This window comes from Rana temporaria, chromosome 1 (assembly GCF_905171775.1).
Source record: "Rana temporaria chromosome 1, aRanTem1.1, whole genome shotgun sequence".
Classification (NCBI taxonomy): domain Eukaryota; kingdom Metazoa; phylum Chordata; class Amphibia; order Anura; family Ranidae; genus Rana; species Rana temporaria.
The window spans coordinates 510,819,068-510,846,931 of NC_053489.1; the positions used below are offsets into that span (position 1 = coordinate 510,819,068).

General features: G+C 45.4%; 1 protein-coding gene across 4 annotated transcripts in view; it reads right to left on the reverse strand.

Moving 5' to 3' along the window:
• Positions 1 to 19,794: 19,794 nt before the first annotated feature.
• Positions 19,795 to 27,864, reverse strand: part of LOC120919085 (mitochondria localized glutamic acid rich protein) — a 64,037-nt gene continuing 55,967 nt past the window's right edge. For all 4 annotated transcript variants that reach the window (XM_040331095.1, XM_040331086.1, XM_040331104.1 and 1 more), the window contains 2 exons: positions 24,642 to 24,687; positions 19,795 to 20,108 (listed from right to left, as the gene is read on the reverse strand). In XM_040331095.1, the coding sequence (XP_040187029.1) occupies positions 24,644 to 24,687 (44 nt within the window). In that variant the 3' untranslated portion in view covers positions 19,795 to 20,108; positions 24,642 to 24,643. The remainder of the gene's footprint in view (positions 20,109 to 24,641; positions 24,688 to 27,864) is intronic.

Sequence of the window (27,864 nt, forward strand, 5' to 3'; positions counted from 1 at the left end):
ACTTCGGCATGTTTACTTTGGGAAGCTGGCTGTAACCACATGAGGCTTCATGTGTGAGCCGTCCCGCACTTTGTAAATGGTCCCACAGCTTTCTGGGACCATTGACGTGTCCCAGAAAGCTATGGGTGAAGGAAAGGGAGGGACTTCCGCTTGGATTGCAGCAGCAATCCAACTAGAAGTGGGAGTGGGTATCTGTCAAAACCAGGTACCTCCTCCCCCCCAAAAAAATAAACTGACAAAACCTAAAAATGAGGCGGGGGGAGGAGGCAGACAAGCGGAACTTCCCCTGATGGTATGGTATTGAAAAATACAGAGCTGCATCACATGCCTGGAATCCCAGAGCTGCATAATCCCTGGAACACCTGAAAAGTCAATGCCCAGAACTTTCAGTTCTGCTAAATCTGATGATCTCACCCTTTGCAGTTTAATCAGCAGTCATGTGAAAATTAAATCTGATACCTTCAAAATTATGCAGCATGTGATCTTGATCATGAATACCCTTATGGCCATTTTTCAGATGATGTGCATGGATTCATTTTTCAACCAAATAAAATCATCCAATGCATGGTCTAAAACATATTTAACATAGATTCTGTCATTTCCAATGCTGTATTACATAAAACAAAGGAATGTAAAAGTTGGCTGCTATCACAAATATTATTTTATCGCATATAAGCGTCTTTAGTGAGATGTGGAGCAGCTGCTTGATGAGACCCATAAAGGCTCATAAACTCTAACATGCTGCCATCTAGTGTTCAAATAATATAATGCCAGGGATCTGTTCTAGCTTGGATGGTTATCACTGACTTGTAATAAAATGCAGGGAAAATGAATGTACATTTCCATAAATTTTATTGGTTTGTAAGAAGAGATAGACATTCAAGTTATAAAGACAAAATAATCAAATTAGAAATTAGAGGCACCAAGATATGCAAGCGTACATAGTAAGGATATCTACTTTTTTTTAAAATAATGGGTGTGTCATTAGGTGTCACTTTATTGCATGCCCTATAGCAGTGATGGCGAACCTTGGCACCCCAGATGTTTTGGAACTACATTTCCCATGATGCTCAACTACACTGCAGAGTGCATGAGCATCATGGGAAATGTAGTTCCAAAACATCTGGGGTGCCAAGGTTTGCCATCACTGCCCTATAGGCTCCTGAGATGTGAATTCCGGTCCTGGAGAAAGAGAGGTGGGGGGAGGGGACAAAGAAAAATGGAGAGACAGAAGAAGGGATGGAACGAACAAGAAAGATGGATAGGGAGAGAGAGAAAAGGGGAAGAAAGGAGAACAGAGAGCAAACTGTAGGGTAAAAAATATTTGGAAACTGTTATTTGGGGGGGGGGGGGGGGACACCATATTTTACCGCACCAGGTGCCACCAACCCTAGTGACGCCACTGCTTGTAGTGTGGGACAGAAATAAGCCCCAGCACTCAGCAGACATAATATGGCACCATAACTCCAATCCCCGACCGTGCCCACTGTCTTGATCTGTCTTTGCAGGTACAAGCGTGTCCCAAAAGTAGAATAGCCCTTTTACCATGCTATTACTAGGGCAGAAGAGTGTGACTGAAACATAGCAAGGCCCTGCGTCAATGTCAGTAGAAAGAAAGAATGTCACTGCATTGCTGGCAATGAAGAAAAAAATACAACTGCATTGGTGTCAGTGGGAAGAAGGAGGAGAGCTGAAGGGTGCAGTGGGGGGCTCTTTGGCATGCAGCAAATTGCACAAGATTAGGAGAAGTTCAGGAGGGCTTACCACTTCACTTAATAATGTCGATTTGCTATGGCTGTTATGTTATATTGCAAATTGTGTCCTAAAATATGCTTGCCAGCACTTCAATGTTATGTAACAGCAAAATCAAATATATTCTATTAAGGACTGCACTATCTTTTCATAATATCCTCCTTGTGCAATGATACATAGAATTAGAAAACCAATTTTGTTCTTAATTTACTGAGTGCTTGAGGCTGCTTATCAGGATTTCCCCAGTCTGCTCTGTTCCCCTTTGGAAGATATTTTACTCTATCTAACCTAATCTAATCCAGAGACCATAGAGCTCCGCTGTCCGCTCAACATTGGTTCCCCACCCCCAACATTGGTAGTCAGTGGCAGGTTGTAATGATAACTTTCCCCAGCATTAGAAAGCACTCCTGGGCCAGGGACACAGATTTAAGGGAATACTTAATGTGGGGAAACCACACTTAAAGGGGTTGTAAAGGTACATTTTTTTCCCCTGAATAGCTTTCTTTACCTTAGTGCAGTCCTCCTTCACTTACCCCTTCCTTCAAGGGAGGGGGGGGGGGGGGGGGGGCGACGACGACACTCCACACCAGGGAGAAAGCCTTGCATTACTGTGTGGAGTTACAGACAGAAGAACAGGAAGTGATGATTTCTCAGAAGAAATAAGGACATTTAAAAGCAAAATGGAAGGATGAGGTAAGTGAAGGAGGACTGCACTAAGGTACAGGAAGCTATTTAGGGATGTTTTTTACCTTTACACCCCCGTTAAAGTGGGGAAAAATTTTCAGGCAGGGACAGTGTCCTAAAATCAGGTATGACACCCCCCCCCTCCCCCGGAAACTGGAGAGGTCTGTTTCGTCTATCTTACTATCACCACATTTACCGGTAACCTGATTGGCTGAAGCGTCATCGGGGGCGGGGGAAGATATCGAGGGACGTTAAAAGCACGGCTGACCCCAGAAAGGTAAGTGCCAGGCGGGGGAATTTTACAGGGCACAGTGGCAGCATTTTACTGGGCACAGTGGCGACAATTGCTGGGTACAGTGGCTACAATTGCTGGGCACAGTGGCTACAATTGCTGGGCACAGTGGTAACAATTGATGGGCACAGTGGTAACAATTGATGGCACAGTGGTATCAAATGATGGCACAGTGGTAACAATTGATGGCACAGTGGCTGCGTTTGGCATGGCACAGTGGTGACAATTGATGGGCACAGTGGTGACAAATGATGGCACAGTGGTGACAACTGATGGCACAGTGGCTGCGTTTGATGGCATGGCACAGTGGCAACAATTGATGGGCACAGTGGTGACAATTGATGGGCCAGTGGCGACAATTGATGGCACAGTGGCGACAATTGATGGGCACAGTGGCTGCATTTGATGGGCACAGTGGCTGCATTTGATGGGCACAGTGGCTGCGTTTGATGGGCACAGTGAGGCTGCAATTGTTCGCGCCCCCCCCAAAAATGTTGAGCACCAGCCGTCACTGGTCAGTGCAGAATTAGAAAAAAAATATGAATTACACCCCCCGCTCCTACTAGCATAGGGGAGTTTATGTTTTCCCCCCATTATCTGTGCCCCTTTCTGATGATCATGTACTGGTCGGAGCGGAGGGAATATTTGTTCAGTTTCGGGTGCATGCCCATTCAGCTCCACTCGCATGTTCTTCTGTTTTGGCTCAAGTCCCGGCCAGCCACCTGCTTGCTTATCTCCTTGCCTTCCCTGGCAGAGTGATCTTCCTCCGCTCCCCACCCAGTAGTAGCCGGGGCCCAGAGAGTAAGACTCGATAGGCTGTGAGGCGGACGGGGACAGGCAGAGAGTCGCTGATTGCCGCCATTACTAATAAAAAAAAATATGTCCCCGGATTTCATTTTAAAAATCTGGTCACCTTATTGTACATTGTTGGGCATGTGGAGGGTACAAAATAGGAAATTACAACTTTATGTAGGCTCCTTTACACAAATTGTTGACAAAGCGCATTAGTCAGTCATCATCAGCATACATCATTAAAATATGTGTGCAGGATCACACCAGACCTATACATCCATATCTGCCCCAAAACAAACAGATATAGATTTTGTGCAAACCCACTTGATTTATAATGTAATTTCTTGGGTTTCCATTATGTGAAACCCATCTTTTTTTTTTACTGGTAATGGAGGCGATCAGTTATTTCTTGCGGGACTGCGACATTGGGCGGTCAGATCAGACACCTAATTGACATTTTTGTCAGTAATCAGTGCTAAAAATATGCACTGTTATTGCATGAATGACACTGGCAGGGAAGGGGTTAACATCAGGGCCGATCAAGGGGTTAAATATGTCCCCTCACTGCGTGTTCCAACTGTATGGGGGGCAGTTTGATTGCTTAGCAGAAAGACAGGATCTGTGTGATCTCTCCTGTCAGAACAGAGATTTGCTTTATTTACACAGGCAGATCCCCGTTCTGTCACTGCGGGTAACAACCAATGACTGGCTCCCCCCGCTAGCCAATGGAAGGGGGCCCACAAAAGCAAGATCCCGCGCCGACGTACACCTACGGCGATTCGTAGGATTGTGCCACCTTGCCGCAGTATAATGATGACGGCTGGTTGGCAAGCGGTTAATAAACTTGCATTCACCATCCCCCTTCTGATCGAATCTATAGTAAACCCCCCCAACCTAGCTATTCATTAAGGCTAGGTTCACACTAGCCAACACTCTGAAAAAGGATTTGCAGTGAATCGCTTTTGAGAGAGCTGCTATGCAGGCATTTTAGGAGGCAATCCTGCCACCACCTAAATACATGTTTTTTTGCTGAACATTCGTTTATAATGGGGCTAATGCACCGCAACTGTCTTGTAGTTGTGGTGCAGCCTCTTTGACTTTAATAACCGAGTTTGATAGGGGGGGGGGGAACATGTCAACTCAGCATGTTGTGTTAAATTTTCTACGGCATGTGTACAACCTGCTGCTGAAAAACTGCAGCTCAGCCACCTGTTTTTACCACCCCTCGCTATATATGTCTAAGAATCCTTAGGGAAAATGGGCTGTTCCGGAGATTAGGTCTAGTTTACTTCTTGCAGACCAAAAGCCTCCTCATTGCTGTCTGCATCTTTGCCCTGAACCCACATAGATGTGTGTGGGGCCTTATTTCAAGACTGCACTAAGCACCTAGAACTACAAAGGTTTTCTGCTTGGAGATAAATAAAACTACATCCAAAAGTATGCTGTGGCTAGGGTTGCCACCTCATCCCTTTAAAAAGGAACACATATTAATTACACAGGTTCTGCGGCTAATTAAGGTGGTAATTAGACTCATTTGGTGCCTTACCTGCATTAAATTAACCTCAGAACCTGTGTAATTCATATGTGTTCCTTTTTAAAGGGATGAGGTGGCAACTCTAGCTGTGGCTGTGGGGCACGTCCACATGTGCAGAGAGCAATCCAGATTTAACTCCTGTTTCCTGCAATCACATGTGTAGCACCCTCTAGTGTGGTAGAATAAGTAGTGTTGGTTGTTTTTTTTGAGTAGGTAAAATGTTTAGGTTTGGCTGGTAGCCAAGCCTGTGGGTCAGGTGAGTGATCCAGGGAGGGCTGGTATGACTCAGCAGGTAGCATCTCTGGAACCTCTGCCTACATCTGGAACTTGCTGAAACTTCCAGAAGAATGGGAAGGAGGTTAGGAGGGGATGCCTGTAGTATTCATGTGGGCCCTGACCAATCCCCAACAGATGGGTTGGCAGGGGGCAGGCCCCCTCAAATATCAGGTTGAGCCCAGTCTTAGAGAAGAGTTTGGGTGGAAGTTGGAGATGGAGAGCTAGGAAGCTGTCGGTGGGCCCTTGAGGGTAACCCCCTAGTCTGTGGGGGGGGGGGGGAGACCTTGAGCCAGGGGAGCTTGGGTGCAGGAGGGATCCTCTGATATCCCAAGGAGGAATCCTGTCTAGTGGCATGAGAGCCAGTGAGCATGTCCCGGAGATCTACAAGGAGAAGACAGCCAGGTGGACTGGTGAGTGATACAGTCGGGGATGATTGAGAGGCAGCTTGAGAGGACTGGGTGAGAGCAGTCTGATATGGATGCAGAGTCAGTCTGGGAGGACTGTGGAAGCTTAGCCAAGAGGGCTAGAGGGAAGCAGCTGCAGCCAAGTGGGCTGGCAGTGCCTGAAGAGGTGGTGCTGGGATGAGTAGCCACAGGAGGACAGATGGGCACAAGTACTTTGCTACACTACCAATGGGGCCCACGGTCCCTGCCTGTAAAGGGAATTTTTGGAAAACTGAATGAGCCCTATTGTCAGATCACCAGTGTGTCAGCTGGTCCTGGGAATGTTGTGCTCAAGCAAATGTTGTGCTGGAGGAGACGCGGAATGTGTAAATAGACTGTACAGAAAATTTCTACTAATGTCAAGTGGGAATCCCATAATACCCTTAAACCCATCCAAGTTCAATACCCCTAATAAAAATACAAAAACAAAGCTGCAAGAACTGTTTTCTGACTCAAGAGTGCTGTGGAAAATTCTGTGTGCCTGGAGGCTCCTGCAGGGGGTAGAGCTACACATGTGTTGCTTGCGGTTGTAGGATGGCCCCATAGGCTTTCTTTGGTCAAGTTCAGTGGAGCTAACGCCTGCCGAATTCAAGATGCTATTTCATTTTTTGCTGTGATTGCTGTGATTTCATAACATTTTCTGAAAGTTAAAGCACAAGAACAGATATTCACAAAATGTTCATGCTTTTTTTTTTTTTTAAAGAAAACACCTTGGGGAGCCTGCTTTCCAAAGGGGGGTCATTTGGGGGGGGGGGGGGGGTTGGACTGTCTTGGCATTGTAGAGCCTCCAGAAATCTAACAGGCAGTGTGTGGTCTCTATAACTTTCACTGAGAGCTCTAGAAAGCTCTATCTGTCTAAAAAATTCTATAGAATGAATTTGGGTAGTCATGCTGTCGGTGTAACATGCTGGTTTTGGGGTAAACTCCAGGCAAGTAACAAAATGCACAACTGGTGTGAATATACAGTATGTTAATTGTCCTAACTGACTCTTATGCCCCGTACACACCATCACTTTATGTGATGAAAAAAAATTTAATTGACTGTGTGTGGGGGAAAACGTCGTTTTATGTCTTGTAAAAAACGACCAAAAAAAATTGAAGCATGCTTCAATTTTATGTGTCGTTTTTCAAAAGTGCACTTTTTACTTCACAGAAATTGACCGTGTGTAGCAAAAAACGTCGTTTTCTAAGACATTTTTTCATCCACGCATGCCCAGAAGCTACTTCAATGGTAAAACGTGGTGGAACGTAACCTCACTTTGCAAGAACATTGTGAGAAAACGATGGTGTGTAGGCAACTTCGTCTTTGAAAATTGAAGTTTCAAAAACGTCATTTTTTACTTCACAGAAAGTGTCGTTTTTTTTCATCACATAAAGTGATGGTGTGTATGCGGCAAAAGATTTGCAATTCAGTTCAGCTAGCCTTCTCAACCACACACACCTTCTAAAGAGCATAGATAATTCCTGGAGTTCCACTGGAGTAGCTGATTCCACAAGCATGTTCACGTTGTTAGACGGAGAGCACTTTGGTGCCTATGCATTGCTTGTTTGTTGCACATGTTTTACCATAGGCAGCATAATAAATATGACCCTTTGGCCCTGAGCTGCACTCATAAATGAATGTAGCTTTTTCTGTGCTGTACACACAAAGGAACAATGTAGGGTTACAGACTCTATATCCTTAAAGCGGAGGTTCACCCATAGCGAACACATTTTCCCCTTAGCTTCATGCTCGTTTTGTCTAGGGGAATCGGCTATTTGTTTTAAAATATGATCCGTACTTACCCGTTTACGAGATGCATCTTCTCCGCCGCTTCCGGGTATGGGCTGCGGGAATGGGCGTTCCTTCTTGATTGACAGTCTTCCGAGAGGCTTCCGACGGTCGCATCCATCGCGTCACGATTTTCCGAAAGAAGCCGAACGTCGGTGCGCAGGCGCAGTATAGAGCCGCATCGACGTTCGGCTTCTTTCGGCTACGAGTGACGCGATGGATGCGACCGTCGGAAGACTGTCAATCAAGAAGGAACTCCCGCTCCCGAAGACCCATACCCGGAAGCGACAGAGAAGATGCATCTTGAAAATGGGTAAGTACGGATCATATTTTAAAACAAATAGCCGATTCCCCTAGACAAAACGAGCATGAAGCTAGGGGGAAAATAGAAAAAAAAATGAATTGGGTGAACTCCCGCTTTAAGCCTAGTACACACGGGTCGAATGTCAGGCGACATCGGCCGGTTCTATAGAAACCGGCTGACATTTGGCCTGTGTGTTTGGCAGCAGGTCCAACAGAAGCCAGTCATCCAGTCTGCTGACCAGCTCCCGATTAGCACTTTTAGCAAATGACTGGTGTGTTCAAGGGGGGCGCCCCTCTGTTATCAGAACACAATAGCACAGCAGTGGAGATGTCACGCTTCAAAATTGCACACGCTCGTGGAATGGCGACAAACTTTCCCCCTAAAAATCTCCATAGGCAATGTTTAAAAAATTCTACAGGGTGTATGTTTTGGGTTACAGAGGAGGTCTAGTGCTAAAATTATTGCTCTCACTCTAACGATCGCGGCAATACCTCACATGTGTGGTTTGAAAACCGTTTTCATATGCGGCGCTACTCGCGTATGCGTTCGCTTCTGCACAGGAGCTTATTTAACTTTTTATTTTTAAACTGTTTGTTAAAAAAAAAAATAAAAAAAAATGTTCAAATGTTTTAATAGAAAAAAAGCATGACAGGAACTCCTATGCCGCGTACACACGATCAGTTTCTCGTCAGGAAAACAGTCATGTTTTCTCTTGGACGAGAAAACCGGCCGTGTGTAGACTCTCAAGCAATTTTCCCGATGAGAAAAACCGGCGAAAATCACGACGGGAAAATTTAGAACATGTTCTAAATTTTCTCGTCGTGAATCGCGGCAGTTTTTTTCGCGGCAGTTTTCCTATAGGGAAACACTGCTAGGGAGCCTACACACGGTCGGTTTTTTCGACCAAGAGAAACCTGTCGGGAAAACCGTCCGTGTGTACACGGAGAAAAGGGACCAAGCCAGTCCTCGGTTTTCCCGTCGGGATTCTCGGCAGTGTTTTCACGGCCGAGAAACCCGATCGTGTGTATGCGGCATTACAATGAGATCTGGGGTCAAAAAGATATTTGGACTAAAATGCAAACAAAAATTAAAAAATTCCCTTTAACCACTTAAAGGAACACTAAAGGTTCGTTTTTTATTAGATCAATTGATTGCTGTAAGCTAGAGAATTTAAATATCACTTACCTCGTTTTTCCTTTTGACCTCCAAAATACAGTAATCCAGGTTTGAAAATGCCATTTCCTGACTGACTCCATGGCAGCCTACGTGTGGGGTTAATCCCGCCTCCTCTCCATTGATAGGACCTCATACCCATAAAGGTTTACTCACCGCCCAGTACTGGTGTTCCTTTTTTGTCCTCCTCCATGGACCAACTTTAGGAAATTCAGATTGTGCAAAACAAGGACTTACTTGAAATAGGATGGCACACTTTAAGCGGTGCAGCTCGGATCCCAGCCATGGGCGGGTGGAGAGCTTTGCAGCAACTTCCCCTCCGCTGTGCGGTAGTAGCTGCGTGTGCTGAAGATCCGGACTTCCTGGCTGGCAAGGTCTCATCTCTATTTCCATGGCAGTCACCTATGTGTTGTGTGTTTCCATGTGTGTTTTTCTGCCTGTATGGCGGCTGGAGCGCTTCTGCGTTCCAGCGCCGTTTGTTCTCTTCCTGGTGTGAGCACCAGAGCCCTTCGCGCATGCGCAGTGCCCAATCCCAGAGCGAGGCTTGGTTCGCGCATGCGCAGTCGGACGGGACTCGCGGCGGCCGCGCAGGCGCCGTTGAGCCATTCACCACTGCGCAGGCGCGTACGTGGGCAGCGTCTGACGTCATCGGCGGGGGATTTAAAAATCAGCTGCTCGCCTATGTACATTGGGGTTCTTCCTGACAGGCGAGCAGCTGATCCTGTGACACTCTACCAGGTCAGTGAGGGATCTGCCTATGCTATAGGCATAGATCCTCTCTGTTATCCCACATGCTTATATGCTTTGCTGGTATTTTAAATGCTGCATAGATTAATTTTTTAAATTAATTTTTAAAATGTATTTATTTTCTTGCATAGCATTTTTAAAATGTTTTTTCTTCTTAAAGGGGCAGTACTCTTATATTGTCATTTTTTATCTGGCATCTTAGGATCTCTTCAGTTGTGGATATATATATCACAATACTATGCAGGTCCAAGAAACCACGGACCAGTCACCGTCTACAGGTGGCCAGCCCTCACGCACAAGGTATGTGCGGGTGAGGGGGGCATAGGGGTGGAATTCATACTTTGTATGTTTTATATCTGACTCCCCCTATACATATGTCTCATTTTTTCCTTAGCCCTTCCGGTCCTGATCCTTATGCCGCTATCCAGTCCGCAGACCTTGCCAGGCCGCATCATCGTTCCTCTTCTAAATCTAAATCAAAGAGTAAACGAAGATCTCCGTCTACATCTTCCCGTCAGAGGAGAAGTTCCCATTCCTCCTCCAGACACCGCTCCCACCGCCACGAAAGCCGCTCTGATCACAGAGCTTGCTGGGGATGTGATACTTATGTCCCGGAGGGCAAATCATTATGTGACCAATGCTACGCCCTGGCGGTTGGGGAAAAGGAGACTGAAGATCGTCGTATCGAGTCTCTTGTGGAACGTGTGGTACAAAAATCTTTGAGAGAGAATGTCTCCCACACGCAAAGTCAAACCGGTACCGTCAGGTCTGGTTCTCCGGCCATTGAGGTCCTTGAGGATCCCGGTCCTTCCCAGCCTCGCGCTGCTTTTTTTAGATTCCCAGGAGGGTGAACCGGAAAGCGATGAGGAGAGTCTAGAGTTCGACTTCTCCCAAGTGACACCACTTATCAAAGCAATCAAAGAGGCTCTCTTGTGGGAAGAGCAATCTACTTCTCCAGCTAAGCAAAAGAAATATTTCAAACGCCTGGGGAAGGAACGCCCAAGTTTTCCGTTGTTAACAGAATTGAAGGGCATCTTTGAAGAAGAATGGAGTAGAGTGGACAAGAGGTCCTCTATGGCCAACAAGGCCTCCAGACTGTATCCCTTCAAAGCAGATGACGTTAAACACCTGGAGAATATTCCTGTGGTAGACGCAGCAGTGACACGACTGGCCAAACATGTTACACTGCCATTGGCTGATTCAGTGTCCTTCAAGGACGGTCTTGATAGGAGGATGGATCAAGACCTCAAAAGAATCTACGGTCTGGCTGGTACAGCCTGCAAACCTGCTTTGGCCTTGGCAGCTTTATCCAAAGCAATGGAGGCCTGGACGGAAAATGTGGACTCCTTCCTTAAGGGTGTCTCTGAAGAGCTGGCCAGAAGTTCTGCTACTTCAGAACTTAAACTAGCAGTTGCCTTTCTGGGGGAGGCATCCGTTGATTTAATTCGCCTATTGGCAAGAATTATGCTGTCCTCCGTCACAGCCAAAAGGGCCTTGTGGTTGCGCCCCTGGGTCGCTGACCCATCGTCCAAACAAAATTGGTGTAAGATTCCCTTTGAGGGATCATCCTTGTTTGGCAACAAGCTGGATGACGCCATTTCTAAAGCTACAGGTGGTAAATCGGGTTTTCTCCCCCAGGACAGGCGTCAGTCCGGTAAGAAGAAACTGCAATTCAGAAGGTATAGTCCGGACCGCACTAGAGAGGCTCGCGCCTACAGACCTGGCGGGAACTTCAGAAGAAACTGGGGTAGAGGCCGTGCATCCTTTTGCAAACCAGCGTTTTCTAGCCAAGCGTCGAGTGGACGCGATCAGCCTAAGTCCTTTTGAGACAACGCCCGCCCAAGCGGATCAGGTGGGAGCTCGACTGCTCCTCTTTCGGCACGTTTGGGCGGCCTCGATCACAGACTTTTGGGTCATCAAAACAATAACATCAGGCCACGCATGGTCGTTCTCCAGCATTCCTCTTCCAAGGTTCATTTCCACCCTTCTCCCAAAGTCAGCGGAACAGAGACAGGTCCTTCTAACGTATGTGGATCTACTCAAATCCCAAGGAGCAGTAGTATGCGTCCCAAAGGACGAACAGTTTCATGGAATATACTCCCCCCTCTTCTTGGTACAGAAGAAAAGCGGTGCTTGGCGTCCAGTCATAGATTTGACCTATCTAAACAAATTTATAAAACACAGAAGGTTCAAGATGGAAACTCTGTCGACAATCCAGCAAGCCATACAGCCAGGCGATTGGATGATCTCGATAGATCTGAAGGACGCTTATTTCCACGTTCCGGTGGCAATCGAGCTACAGAAATATCTCAGGTTCCACGTTGGGCAAGAACACCTTCAATTCGTGTGCCTACCCTTTGAGCTGACAACCTCACCACGAGTCTTCACCAAAACCCTATTGGCAGTGGTGGCCTTTATCAGACTGAAAAAGATAAGACTTTATCATTATCTAGACGACCTCCTTGTCCTAGCCCAGGACAAGACACAGCTCTTAGCGCAAAGAGATCAGGTAATCTCGATCCTGTCCGAATTCGGTTGGCTCCTGAACCTAACGAAAAGCCATTTGGAACCAACTCAATACCTAGTATATCTGGGAGCCCAGTTCGACACAGTGAAGAAAACCATCTCTCTTCCGGTGGATAAAATCCCTGTGGTTCAAGAGAGGATTTCTCGAGCGTTAGACACCCACCACCTGAAGGCATTCCAGTGTCTAAAAATCATCGGAACAATGGTTTCCACAACCCCCATGGTGAAATGGGCATTATGGAGACTACGTCCCTTCCAGTCCGGCTTCCTCAAGCAGTGGAAGTCAGGCAACAAGAATCAGCAGATTCGCATCTCAACTTCCATGAGGAACAGCCTCTTTTGGTGGCTCCAGCCAAAAAATCTACGGAATTGTCATTCCATTGCCCCGGTCTCCTGGGTCACAGTGACGACCGATGCCAGTGGCTACGGCTGGGGGGCCCTGTGTGGTACAAACATGGCACAGGGCAGATGGGATGCTCGCCTCCGCAATCCGGGCTCGAACATCCTAGAGCTTCGAGCAGCCTGGTGTGCCCTCCAGTCCTTCTCCCAACTCCTGAAGGGAGAGTCGGTACTGTTGAGGATGGACAATACCACAGCAGTGTCCTATGTCAAGAGGCAAGGAGGGACACGGAGTTCGTCTCTTCTACGGGAAGTCGAACCCATCATGAAGTGGGCACAGGAAAACCTGGTCAACCTGACAGCAGTCTTTATTCCCGGAATACAGAACTCCCAGGCAGACTTTCTTTCTCGCACTCAGGTGGACATCAACGAGTGGTCTCTCCACATCCAAACATTCCAATGGATCTTGTCTCTGGGAGTCAGTCCCCAAGTAGATCTTTTTGCTTCACAGCACAATACCAAGATGGAGAAGTTCTACTCGAGAGGTCATTGCAGTCAGGCGATCGGGACGGATGCCTTGACGGATCGGTGGAGTTTTCAGAGAGCATATGCTTTTCCCCCGATCCCAGTAATTCTGAGATTTCTACAGAGACTTCAAGCAGAAGAGGTCGAGGTGACACTAGTGGCCCCCTACTGGCCGAACAGACCATGGTTCCCTCTCCTGGTCCAACTGAGCTACCGGGACCCAGTACCTCTACCAGTCAGACCGGACCTTCTCTCTCAGGGTTCACTCCTACACCCTTGTCCGGCTCTGATGAAACTGACGGTCTGGTTCTTGAGAGGGAGAGGCTGGAATCCCTTGGTTGCGCCTCTAGAGTGATCTCCACACTGATGAGCTCGAGAAGGGCAAGCACGAATAAAGTCTACGGAAGAATTTGGGCTAAATTTGTGGAATTCTCTACGGTCTCAGGCAGGTCCTTTAGGAATCCAGAAATCCAAGATGTATTGAGTTTTCTCCAAACGGGGTTAGATCTTCCCTTATCCGTAAGTTCACTGAGAGTTCAAATCTCGGCTCTGTCGGCCTTCTCTGGAATTTCGTGGGCAGTACACCCACTAGTCAAACAATTCTTTCGAGGGGCATCAAGGTTGAAACCTCAAAGGAAGCCAAGATTTCCCAAGTGGGATCTCCCACTAGTCCTGGATTTTCTGAGTGGACTCAGTACGTCGGGGCCTTCCCCGTCCTCTATAAAGGACTTTTCAGCTAAAGTGGCATTCTTGGTCGCTATCACCTCGGCCAAAAGAGTGTCGGAGATTGGGTCTCTTGGTCACAAAGAGCCATTCCTGACCTTCTTCCCGGATCGGGTGGTTTTGATACCCATGCTGGGTTCAAATCCGAAAGTTTCTTCTGTCTTTCATGAGAATCAAGAAGTTGTCCTTCCTACCTTCAGGTCTTCGGATTCCAATGAGACTCACCCTCTAGACATGGGCAAGATCCTTTCTGAATACATCCAGATGACGTCCCCCTTTAGACGTTCAGATCATTTGTTTATCCTGCACTCAGGCAGTAACAAGGGGAAAAAGGCTTCTGCCAGAACAATCGCGGCCTGGATCGTTCAGACAATTCAGCAGGCTTACAGGGCGAAGGGCTTGGCTCCTCCGCAAGCGGTGACAGCTCACTCTACCAGAGGGATGGCAGCTTCCTGGGCGGCAGCTCGTCACGTGGCTCCAGATGTCATCTGCAGAGCGGCCTCTTGGTCTTCTATACATACTTTTATGTCTCATTACTGTGTTGAGCCTGCATCTCTTTCCTCTGTGAATTTTGGTTTATCAGTTTTGTCAGTTGACGGGACAAATTAAAATTTATTTTTTGTTCAGCATACCCACCCGTGTGGTCTGGCTAGTTATTTCCCACACGTAGGCTGCCATGGAGTCAGTCAGGAAAAAGGAAAATTTATTATCATACTTACCGTAATTTTCCTTTCCTGATGGACTCCATGGCAGACGGAGTTCCCACCCTGAAATTATGGAGTCGGGATAGTTACGGAACACCAGTACTGGGCGGTGAGTAAACCTTTATGGGTATGAGGTCCTATCAATGGAGAGGAGGCGGGATTAACCCCACACGTAGGCTGCCATGGAGTCCATCAGGAAAGGAAAATTACGGTAAGTATGATAATAAATTTTCCTTTTTCCTGTCTCTTCTCTTCTTGCTTTCCACCAGCATCTGAGCCGTTTTGCATGGTGGAAAGCAGAATGTGCTCACCCCCTCCCTATGACTACAGCCCTGCGTGAAGATGCTCTCTTATCCCTCACAGGCATGGAGGCTAAGCCTAATGGGAACTGTAGTTCCCATTAGGCCGTGATGCAGCAAGAATGAATGCGCACCGCAAACCAGGAAGTCAGTGAGAATAACGATTCAGGAGTGACGGAGGTGAATATAACAGCTCGATTTCAACAGGTATCAAACTAGTTATAATGCAAAACATTACTTTTTACTTTATCAGCTACTGTCAGACTTTAATTTAAGAGGAAAATATTTTTGTCTTTACAACCCCTTTAAGGACCGGACCAATATGCTGCTAAATGACCAAAGGGGTTTTTACAATTCGGCACTGCGTCGCTTTAACAGACAATTGCGCGGTCGTGCGACGTGGCTCCCAAACAAAATTGGCGTCCTTTTTTCCCCACAAATAGAGCTTTCTTTTGGTGGTATTTGATCACCTCTGCGGTTTTTATTTTTTGCGCTATAAACAAAAATAGAGCGACAATTTTGAAAAAAATGCAATATTTTTTACTTTTTTGCTATAATAAATATTCTTCTACCTATTTTTGGTAAAAAAATATCGCAATAAGCGTTTATCGATTGGTTTGCGCAAAATTTACAGCGTTTACAAAATAGGGGATAGTTTTATTGCATTTTTATTCATTTTATTTTTTTTACTACTAATGGCGGCGATCAGTGTTTTTTTTCGTGACTGCGACATTATGGCGGACACTTCGGACAATTTTGACACATTTTTGGGACCATTGTCATTTTCACAGCAAAAAATGCATTTAAATTGCATTGTTTATTGTGAAAATGACAGTTGCAGTTTGGGAGTTAACCACAGGGGGCGCTGTAGGAGTTAGTGTTCACCTAGTGTGTGTTTACAACTGTAGGGGGGTGTGGCTGTAGGACTGACGTCATCGATCGAGTCTCCCTATAAAAAGGATCACTCGATCGATGCAGCCGCCACAGTGACGCACGGGGAAGCCGTGTTTACATACGGCTCTCCCCGTTCTTCAGCTCCGGGGAGCGATCGCGACAGAGAGGCTATAAACGAATAGCCACGCCGTCGTCCCGGATCGCTCCCCGCGGGAATCCGACCGCCGCATGTAGCGCGAGCCATGTCTAGGCAGGGACGTACAGGTACGCCAATGTGCCTGTACGTGCCATTCTGCCGACGTACATATACATGCGGCGGTCTGGAAGTGGTTAAGAGCTATGGGTGGAAGTCCCGCCACCGATAAAAGTGATCTTGCGGCGAATCCGCCACAGAGACCACTTTTATCTGAAACCGGACCACTCACCGAAGAAGAAGATACTGGGGTTATGGTAGCTAGCTGCTGTTATAACCATGATTTTCCTCTTCAAAGTGCCGACTTATATCGGTGTGAGCCGGTCCCGAAGTGGTTAAAATGCATACGTGGCACCAGCACTGTGATGTGACCAGGATACGCGGAAAACAATTGTTTTCAGTGTAGCCTTACAATGAGCTGCATTCTTCCAGTGCGGTAAAACTCAGGTCACTGCAGTATGTATGATATACTGGAAGCTGGAGTGCAGCTGCGTTCTTTGCAGTGCTTGGTCATGGGTGTTGGTGTAAGATCCTTGGCAGCCTACAGTAGTACCTGACAGTCACAGGCAAGCACAGACTAAAGCCTAGCACATACCACTAGTTTTTATTAGTTCAACCCAGTGGGTTGAACGAAAAATGACTGACGGTTCCGGTCTGAGCCACTGTACTAACAATCCACTGTACTAACAATCTCTCCACTCCACTGGAAACAGCCCCCCTGCCAGAACACTGCGATCGGCGCTCTCTCTCATTGGCTGAGAGCGCTGATCAGGAGCCGGTCGGCTGTAGGTTTTCCAGCATACTCGTCAGACCGGCTGCCATACATACGGGCCGAATGTCAAACTATTTTTATTGAACTGGTCAATGTCATTCCGACATTTGTCCCGTGTGTGCTAGACTATAGTCTGAAGTGCTGTTCACAAGTATATTTTGCTGTTGTGGTCAATGTTTCCCCAGAAGTGTATGTCTAATAAGAAGTCCTGCCTTGGGGTAGGAATGACCTGGATTCCCCAAATTCCATTCTTTTCGGCTGCAATTGCTGGTGAACAATTTGACCCTAGAGGACACCATTGTCATGGCAATAACGCATGCCCATTCCAATTTGTGAAAAATAGCTGAATATTGTAAAGCAACATTTATAGCCTTCTGTAATCCCTTTTTAACCAATAAATCATGCTTGATAAGAAAAAAAATTCACACAAACACACACAGGTGTAAAGAGGCTTTTATTTTCCTTAGTGAGCCACATAGAAGAAATATCTTTGCTGAGAAAATACTGTTTAGTATAGATAGCGTAACATTTAGGAATAGCTTACACTTGCATACAGCTTCTATAGTGCTGACCCATTTGGGGTAGATACTAATGTAGTATAACTACAGGCAGTTAAGGCAGATAACTACATGGAATGACAGCACGATTGGGTGAGGTAGGAAAATGACTACAAAGCCATTCACAGTGAAACAAGGTCAGTTTATCATAGGATATGTCCAGAACCCTCTGAAGGTTAAGTGGTTCGCACCTCACACAGCAAAAGCACCATAAGCAGTATAGGAAAGCCACTTAAAGTGACTTGGCATTCACATCTAAATGAAAAATAAAATAAAAATACAAACTCTTAACATGCATCCCGACGACATAGTATTTGAATAACACCACAGAATGTGTAAGGCTTGGAAAGCTAAATGCTTTAATCCAGAGCCAATTAGTTTGGGGAAGATGCATCCAAAAGATTAGTTTTTTTTTGGGTGCAGATGACACAATATGTAAAAAGTCTAGCCATGCTATTGAAGTGAGGACATAGGCTTTATGCCATACATTAGACCAGTGGTCTCCAAACTGTGGTTCAGGGGCCGTTGGGGCACTATTCCTTGCACTGACATTAACAATTGAGCATCATTTTTCCACTGACACCAACAACTGAGAATAATTCTTGCCACTGATACCAACGATGGGGCACTGTTCTTCCCACTGACACCAATGACGGGGCATTAATCCCCCCACTGACACCAATGATGGTGCACTATTCCTCCCAATGACGGGGCATTAATCCCCCCACTGACACCAATGATAGGACACTCTTTATTCCACTGACACCAATGATGGTGCACTATTCCTCCCACTGACCGCAATGACAGGGCATTAATTCCCCCACTGACACCAATGATGGTGCACTATTCCTCCCACTGACCACAATGACAGGGCATTAATTCCCCCACTGACACCAATGATGGTGCACTATTCCTCTCACTGACACCAATGACGGGGCATTAATCCCCCCCACTGACACCAATGATGGTGCACTATTCCTCCCACTGAACGCAATGACAGGGCATTAATTCCCCCACTGACACCAATGATGGTGCACTATTCCTCCCACTGACACCAATGATGGGGCATTAATCCCCCCACTGACACCAATGATGGTGCACTATTCCTCCCACTGACCGCAATGACAGGGCATTAATCCCCCCCACTGACACCAATGATGGTGCACTATTCCTCCCACTGACACGAATAATGGAGTACTATTTAACTCACGGACACCAATGATGAGGCATTTTTATCGACGCCAAGACATTTTTTACTCCCACTGGCCCCTCTAAAGTCTAAAATCAGAACTGGCCCTTTGTTTAGAAAGTTTGGAGATCTCTGCATTAGACCAATGCACCTGTTTTTATATAAACTTTCCATGGGTACACAGTGGGCATAAGAATGGCCTGTGTCCATACAGCCAGACAAACGAGCCACGATCTATTCCCAGCATACTCTGTACAAAATATTGATTCTTATCCTTTCAAAACGGTTATTACTTTTATATGTTGATGGAAAATGCAGCTATCAATGTAAGAGCTAATATCAATTTTACACCGATGTTTGAGGTGATACATTTGTGAATGTACTTTATGTACCTTATTGCTTGTAAACATGTATACATCCTTGTTATATTACTATATATTTACATAAAGCTTTACCTATCCTATAAATGTTTCCGCTCACTGTAGGAATGTTTTTCACGTTTTTTTTGCAATCCAGTTATAGAACACATTAAAAATTGAGGCTTTGTGCAGTTTCAAGAACACCAGACTTCCCCACCTTCCATAGTAAGAGGTTTGTTGTCTGTTTTGTGATTGTCATGCAATAGAAGAAGCAGCAGCACATTTCTGGTTTGTTTCATTGAATTATTCAGATTCTTCTACACGGGAAGCCTTGTAGTGCAATTGTAGGTATGGCTTTAAATATTATTTTACTTAATGATACATTGTGCACAGGGCCGGCCTTTGGGGTGTGCGAGCTGTGCGGCCGCACAGGGCGCCATGGGCAACAGGGGCGCCGTGCGGCCTTTACAGCTCGCAGAATGTAAGTCGCAGTCAGTTGCTCACATGATCACATGGGACCTGATGGTACCAATGTACCAGGCAGGACTTTCAGGGGGGCGGCAAATTGCACAATGTCTTGGGAGCGAGGGGTGAAGATGGGGGGGGCGCCACAGGATTAGCTTGCACAGAGCGCCTGAACACCTAAGGCCGGCCCTGATTGTGCAGACTGGAATAACCCATAGAAACCAACTACCCTTCTATATTTGGACTGTTCCATACTGATGAAAGTAAAACCAATTGATTGCCAAGGGTTACTATTCTTTGCATATCAACGTTATCCTATCACATTAATCACATATCATTCGGCCCTAGGATTAATGTGCACACTTGCATAGAGTACTACACAGCCAGTCTTTTTTCTGAATGTTGACTACTGTTTGATTTGGCAACAATCAGGATCAACTAGATTGTGTCTCATTAAAATGAATAAATGCCCGAACAATAGAAAACGGACTTATTTCTTTTAAGGTATCAAAAATAATTCAATACTTTACCAGTAAAAACATGTTATATATTTTACAAACTAGTACCACATCACCCTTAACCTCTCTTCCAGCAATACAAGTAACAATATATAAGAAAGACAGAACTACTATAGTATAACACCAGTGATTCCAATGGAAGTGAACAGTGACATCACAGGAAACAACCAGCCAGCACTGTACGATGGGTTCGGGATTGTGATCTTGATGTATCTGGGATTTGGAAATTCTGAATTTCAGGAACTATACTGTTTTTGTGTGGAACGATTTCTCCAGTCTGTGTAAAAGAATAAACAATATTGAGAAAACACAAGTATGAGGTTGAGACAGCACAAACTGAAAAATAAATTGGTTAGCGGTAGGGTACACAGCAGGACCCCTAATGTAGGGAATGATCCTTGACAAAGTGGTACCTTAGACCAGGGGTCTCAAACTGGCGGCCATCCAGCTGTTGCAAAACTACAAGTCCCATGAGGCATTGCAAGGCTGACAGTTACAAGCATTACTCCCATAGGCAGCGGCATGATGGGACTTATAGTTTTGCAACAGCTGGAGGGCCGCCAGTTGAGACCCCTGCCTTTGACCCTAAAACTAGGGTAGGATTTTGTGGTTTATAACAGGATGATAATGGCAATTGAAATTTTATAGTTACCAAGCGAGGCAGGTAGCATAGGAATGCAAAAAATCGAATAAAAAGGATGCTTTACATTTTTCAGATTCTCTATTGTTCTGTCTATGTAATAAGCCCAGTGGAGCTTTCCACATCCTACTACCGTACTTAACTGTTTTTCTATATATTGACAGTTTTCAACCTAATCATTGCTTGTAGACATGCCCATTTCCCACCTTAAACTCCAACCACTCCAAGCAAGTTAATTCAACAGCTGGAAATTGTATACATAGCTTTAAAAGGGAGCCTATCATTTTGTGTGATTGTGATTGTGATTGTGATTGTGTGATTGGTGGGGAATTACACTGGGTGGCACATTCAGTAAGCACAGAATCACCCTCAACAAGGATGTTACACTGCTTTTTGGATCACTTGATGGACTGTTTTTGTTTTTTGACTGTTGATTTGTAATGATTTTTTTATACAGATATTTTATGTCATTATGTATTTTTCTTTAATTTGCATATACTGTAGTTGCACTTTTCACCTTATGTATGCAATTTTTTTCACTATACTGTATTTCATAGAGAAACCTGCACTTTATTGATGCACTATTTGCACATTAGGGGCCGGATTCAGAAACAAGATACGACGGCGTATCTCCTGATACGCCGTCGTATCTCTGAGTGCGGCCTGTCGTATCTATGCGCCTGATTCAGAGAATCAGTTACGCATAGATATCCCTAAGATCCGACTGGTGTAAGTGTCTTACACCGTCGTATCTTAGGCTGCATATTCAGGCTGGCCGCTAGGTGGCGCTTCCGTATAGTTACGCAAGGAATATGCAAATTAGGTATTTACGCCGATTCAGAAACGAACGACCGCCCGACGCTTTTTTTTCACGTAGTTTGCGTTAGGCTTTTTCCGGCGTAAAGTTACCCCTGCTATATGAGGGGTATGTGCGGCGTATCCTATGTTAAGTTTGGCCGTCGTTCCCGCGTCGAATTTTGAAAATTTTACGTCGTTTGCGTAAGTCGTTCGCAAATAGGGCTGGACGTAATTTACGTTCACGTCGAAAGCAATGACGTTTTGCAGCGGATTTTCGAGCATGCGCACTGGGATTTTTTCACGAACGGCGCATGCGCCGTTCACAAAAAACGTCAAATACGCGGAGTTAAGTCAAATTTAAATAAAACATGCCCACAACATCCCCATTTGAATTAGGCGGGCTTACGCTTGCCCACATACGTTACGCCGCCGTAACTTAGGGCGCAAGTTCTTTCTGAATACGGAACTTGCGCCCAAAGTTACAGCGGCGTAACGTATCTAAGATACGTTACGCTGGGCGGATAGATACACCATTGTATCTGAATCCAGCCCTAGGACTCTATATTGGTTTGTTTAAATGGTATATCTTTAAACTTATAACATTGATGAGTTTCACATATAGGATGCATTGGAGGCTATTTACACAAAGCAAATCCACTTGAAATTGCACTGAAAGTGCAGCCGCTGTAGATCCGAGGGGGACATGCAAGGAGAATAAAAAACAGTATTTTAGCTTGCACATGATTGGATAATAAAATCAGCAGAGCTTCCCCTCATTTCAGATCTACCCCTCAGATTTACAGCGACTGCACTTCCAAGTGCACTTTTAGTGCAATTTCAAGTCCCCATTAGGCAAAGTGGATTTGCCTTTCGTTAATAACCCCCTTTATGTCACCCTGTATTTGCGTATTTTGAATAAAAAAATAAGACAACAGTAAAGTTAGCCCAATTTATTATTTTTTTTAATTGTGAAAGATAATGTTACACCGAGTAAATTGATACCCAACATGTCACGCTTCAAAATTGTGTCTGCCTGTGGAATGGCGACAAACTTTTATCCTTAAAAATCTCCATAGGCGACGTTTTACATTTTTTACAGGTTGCATGTTTTAAGTTACAGAGGGCTAGAATTATTGCTCTCGCTCTAACGATCGCATCGATACCTCACATGTGTGGTTTAAACACCGTTTTCATATGCGTTCGCTTCTGTGCGTGAGTTCTTCGGGAAGGGGCGCTTAAAAAAAAAATCGTATTTATTTTACTTTATTTTATTTATCTTGACACGGTTTTAAAAAAAAAAAAATTTGGGCCACTTTTATTCCTATTCCTATAAACATCCCTTGTAATCGAAAAAAGTATGACAGATACTCCTAAATATGAGATCTGGGGTCAAAAAGATCTCATATTTACACTAAAATGCAATAAAAAATAAATAAAAATGTTGTCATTTGAAAAAATTACAAAAAAATGGCCCTTTAAAAGCTATGGGCGTTTTTGACATCGCTTCCGCCCTGCTATGGTATGGAGACGGGTGGGGGCCATCTTCCCCTCACTCATCTCCATATCCAGCATGAGAGAGGACCCGATTACCTCCGCCGCTACCGACGGCTTCGGTAAGCAGCGGAGGGCACGGGAAAGTGGCGGAGGGCACGGGAAAGCGGCGGGAGGGGAAACCCTCTCCCGCCTCCGATAATAGTGATCTTGCAGGGATCACTTACCTCCACTGTGCAGTTCGTTTTGCACAGAGTGGCCCTGATCCACGTCTTCTGGGGTCCCTCGTCGGTTGTCTCTGGTCCTCCCCGCAAGAACTCGCCACATTAATGCGAGAGAGCTCGCATGCTGATAAGTCTTTGCGGGCGTGCTCCCGTGATCCAGCCTTGGAAGCATCTGTGCTAATCCTTTAATAGAATGTCCAGCATTTATGCCTAGTACACACGATGAGAAAATTGGATGAAAAACACTGCATTCAGAGTGATTGTCCAATAAGCTATTTATAAGTACACAGCTTTCGAGAGCCGATCATGACCATAAAAGTCTATGGAACTCTTCACACTGATCAGTTACAGGTCTGCTGCGTTTTGTAAAATCCTGCTTGCTGCATTTTTGGTTCATGTTTGTTGCTATAAATAAAAATGCAACAAAAACGCACCTCCCCATTGAAATGAATGGAAACTACATAAAAAACTAGGCAAAAACGCGGTTTGTCTTTTTTTTCACATGACAAAAACAGTTTTTGCAATGGAGTAGTGTGAAAGTAGCCTTATGCTGTCCAAACACTATGCAAAAAAATGTTTAAACTTGTTTTCAAATAACGAACACTTGCCCTGAGAGCAAACAATAATGACCGAATTTCAATTAATAAATCATTCAATGGACATAAATGAATACATTTTTTGTGCGTTTTGTAACATATGCGCAGTGCTAACAGTTACATTTTTAACGGGCGAGAAACACATTGACCTTTCAATTTATCGTTCGTTCTGCAGAATTTTCCAACCTGTTCCTTCAATTTTTTGGCTCTGAAAAGTCAAAACTGATTTTCTATTTGTGCCCATTAACTGGAAGAAAAAAAGAAAGAACAGTCCAAATGACAGATTTTCAAACAATTTTTCAGCTACTGTATGGCTAGTTTAAATAGCCCAGGCTTGTGACGACCCTGCAAGGCTAACAAAAAATGCAGATGAAAGGTTCCCGCAGGAGACTGATTACATTCACCTCTATTCTAAAACACTTAGGCCCCGTACACACGACCAAACATGTCTGCTGTAACTGGTCCGCGGGCCAGTTTCAGCAGACATGTTCGGTCGTGTGTAAGCCCGAGCGTGCAGGATTCCAGCAAACATTTGCCCGCCGGGCCTTTTCCCAGCGGACAAATATTCCTGGACTTGTTTTAAAACAGTCCGCTGGAATCCTGCCCGCTCGGACATGTTCGGTCGTCTGTACAGACCTAACGTACATGTCCGAGCGCCCGCCATCCCTCGCATGCGTCGAATGACTTCGACGCATGCGTGGAAGCATTTAACTGGCAGGCCCGCCCACGTCGCTGCGTCATCGTCGCGGCGACACCGCGGACACGCCCCGCGTATTGTTTACGCGCGGATTTCTGTACGATGGTTAGTACAGCCATCGTACAGAAATCCCCGGCCAGACATGTATGGTGAAAACGGTCCGGCGGACCGCTTTCATCGTTCATGTTTGGTCGTCTGTACACGGCCTAAGTATCCACTTCTGTGATGTAACACAAAATTTCCACTCGGGAGTATGCGATGATCTTGCGCATTTCTATTGGTGCACAAGCTTTCAAGACATAATGGTAGATCCATGCATTGTATTTTGTATTGAAACTAACATGTCGCAGAAAGTGAATTTTACCTTTAGGAACTTGCAGCAACTTCAGATTCTATAGCCTCTTCACTCTCTAAAATAAAATAAACATTTTCAAGTTTTCATGACATGAGACCATTGCATTCCCCACAAAAACTTCCCAATATACAGTACTGTGCTAAGGCTTCAGGCACTTGTGGAAAATGCTGTAAAATGAGGATGCTTTCAAAAATAATTCGATGAATAGTTTTTTAATATCAATTAACAACCTAGTGAATTAAAAAAAAAAGTTTAAACTTTTCCTTTAAAACAGTACCAAGAATGATTGATCCTTTATGTATTATTCTTTGTATCATTGCGGTCACTCATCCTTGGACCACTTTCCAGACCTCCGAATAAACTGCCCTAAATTACAGTCAAATCTTTCAAAGTTTGACTCATCAGTGTTTTCAATATCAGAGGTATCACATTTTAGACGCAAGTCTTCCATGAGAAACACTTCTGACCAGATTTCTCCAGACTGTAGATCGGCTGGTATGAGCCAGGGCCATCTTTTCCATTGGGCACACTGGGCAGTTGCCCAGGGGCCCCGCTTGCCTGGGGGGCCCCACCGGCTGCCCAGCAACTCCAGTAAAAAATTGTGGAGAGTGACGGGTTAGAACTGCCCATGCCCAGTTTGCAGAAATCACAGAGAAGATCCGATCCTCCACGAGTGCGGGGGGTTGCTGATGTAAGGGGGAAGTGAATGCAAAAATGTAAGGGGGCACTGATATAAAGGTTCCCCCTCCTATATTAGTGACCCCCCTTACCTTAGTGTATTTACTCTACGGAAGGTGGTCTCTGGTCACCAGAGTTCCCCTTTACATCAGAGTCTGCAGGATTCCCCCTTACAATGCAAGGGGGAACTCAGTCTGCGGACCCTGATGTAAGTGGGAAAGAGAAAGCAGTGGACTCTGATATAAGGTGGTCTCTGGTCACCAGAGCCCCCCTCCACATCAGAGTTCCCTCCTTAGATCATGATCTGCAGCGTTCCCCTTTACATAAGAGTTCCCTTTCACTGTAAGGGGGAATTCTGCAGACTCTGATGTAAGAGGAAACTCTGTGCTGGCTGGGTTTAACTTAAACACATTGCTAATAGCACTAGCTACTGTATATGTTTATAGTTTAAATACTGACATTTGCATTGTTCGGCACTGAAAACTGTAATTTTAGGTACTTTTTTTGCACTGGCAGTAAAAGATGTGGTTCTGCCAGTAAATTTTATGATTTTTGTCAGTAAATTCTCGTGCGTGATTGTGTAGACAGGGCCCCAGTGCACTGTATTGCCCGGGGGCCTATAATGCTCTTAAGATGACACTGGTATGAGCTGAGGGAGCCACTCGGCATCTTCTGATCTCAAACGGGAGTCCGCATGATGCATCTTTAATCTGATCCACTAAGTTTCCTTGGGCGACTGCTGCATTTTTGCTTCTCAACATTCCTTGTTTCTATGTGCTCTTGCAGAAAACCGTGGAGAGCACATCTGGAAGTACCTGTCTTCTGTAAAAGTTCTGTCTGTGATTGTCCGTCTACAAGTCATCCCGAACACGGCGGCACGTGTAACAGGAAAAAAAAACCTGGGAATCAATTACCCCTTCCCTGAGGTCCCTCCATTGGTTTGCCGTCAAAGACCGAATCACATTCAAGGCCCTCTGCCTGACACACAAATGTGTACAAGGAATCGCCCCCCAATATTTATGTGAGAAAATATAATACCACAACCCCAAATCGCGTTCTCCGATCAGCTAACCAAAATCTACTACAAATCCCCAAGGCCCGTTACAAGAGCAAATGAGAACGAAGATTTGCAGTCCAAGGACCTCGACTGTGGAACGCATTACCAACTAATATCCGAACGGAAGAGAATCACCAGGCCTTCAGGAAAAAACTCAAGACCCATCTTTTCTGAAGGCTAAATGGAAGGAAATGGATACCAAGCGCTTTGAGGCGATTCAGTTAGCATTTGTAGCGCTATACAAGTTATTCATTCACTCACTCAATCTCCTTGTTGATGCAGTAAGACCACCCCGTGTCTTTTTGTTGTGTTCAGTGTGTAAAGTTTTTCACATTGAACTGTCTTCAACAAATTAGTAGAGCATGGCTTTACCTCACATAGTTTCATCCCTCTTTCATAACCGTTTCTGTTTGATTTAAAAATGAACTTTACGTTTGATCTCAGTTGCACACTTATGTCGGTCCAGCTTGAACCAATGTAAAAATGCATATCTCATACCCGAGGGACCGCTGTAGAAGCTAATTAATACAAGGCATTCCCTGATCAGGCAAAGGGGAGAGGAGGGTGGGCGATGTAAAGATCCAATCCGAGAAAGCCTTGTCTTCACTGAACAAATACAAGGTGTTTTGTGAATGGAGGCAGTGCTGAGCCAGCAACTACCTGAGAATTAAATCCGTTGTCATTTTTTTGGCCCATTTTTTCTCATCAGGCCTCGAACACACGACTGAGGTACTCGTCGTAAATGAAACATCGTTTTCCTCGACGAGTTCCTTGTTAGGCTTGTCGAGAATCTTGACAAGCTTTCTTTGCGTACACACTGTCAAGACAAAATCTCGTCGTACTCAAACGCGGTGACGTAAAACACGTACGATGGCACTATAAAGGGGAAGTTTGATTCCCCTGGCGCTACCCTTCTGAGCATTTGCGGGTTTCTAAGCATACACACGAACGTGTTTCTCGTCGAAAACCAGCCCGACGAGGAACACGGCGAGGAAATTGAGACTCCCGTCGAGGAAAAAGAGAACTTGTTCTCTTTTTTTCTCATCGAGTTCCACGACAGTTTTCTCGATGAAAAACATACACACAACCGTTTTCCTCGGCAAAAAAGCTCTGCCACCAAGTTTCTTGATGGATTCTGTCGAGGAAAACGGTCGTGTGTACGAGGCCTCAGGGAGATTTCTCTTCACTTCCCATCCAGGAAGTGTGAGGAAAAAGTGTCCACTAGGGTTCTAGGGTTCTAAACCTTCACCACTCTATCCGCAGTAGATCTAAACAAATCGTTTTGCCTATAGCCTTCCCATATACTTACCTGAGTCCTCTCTTGGTCCAGCACTATGCCTGTTTGCAGCAGCGCTGGTACATCTTCCTGTTCTCACAAGACAGACTGAGAGTAACGAGAGCCAGTGGCTCCTGCTGCTGTCTAGCTTTAGCAACACACACAGGAGAGGAGGAGCGTACAGCGCCACCAGGGAACTCCAGAAGTCGACGTAAGAGACT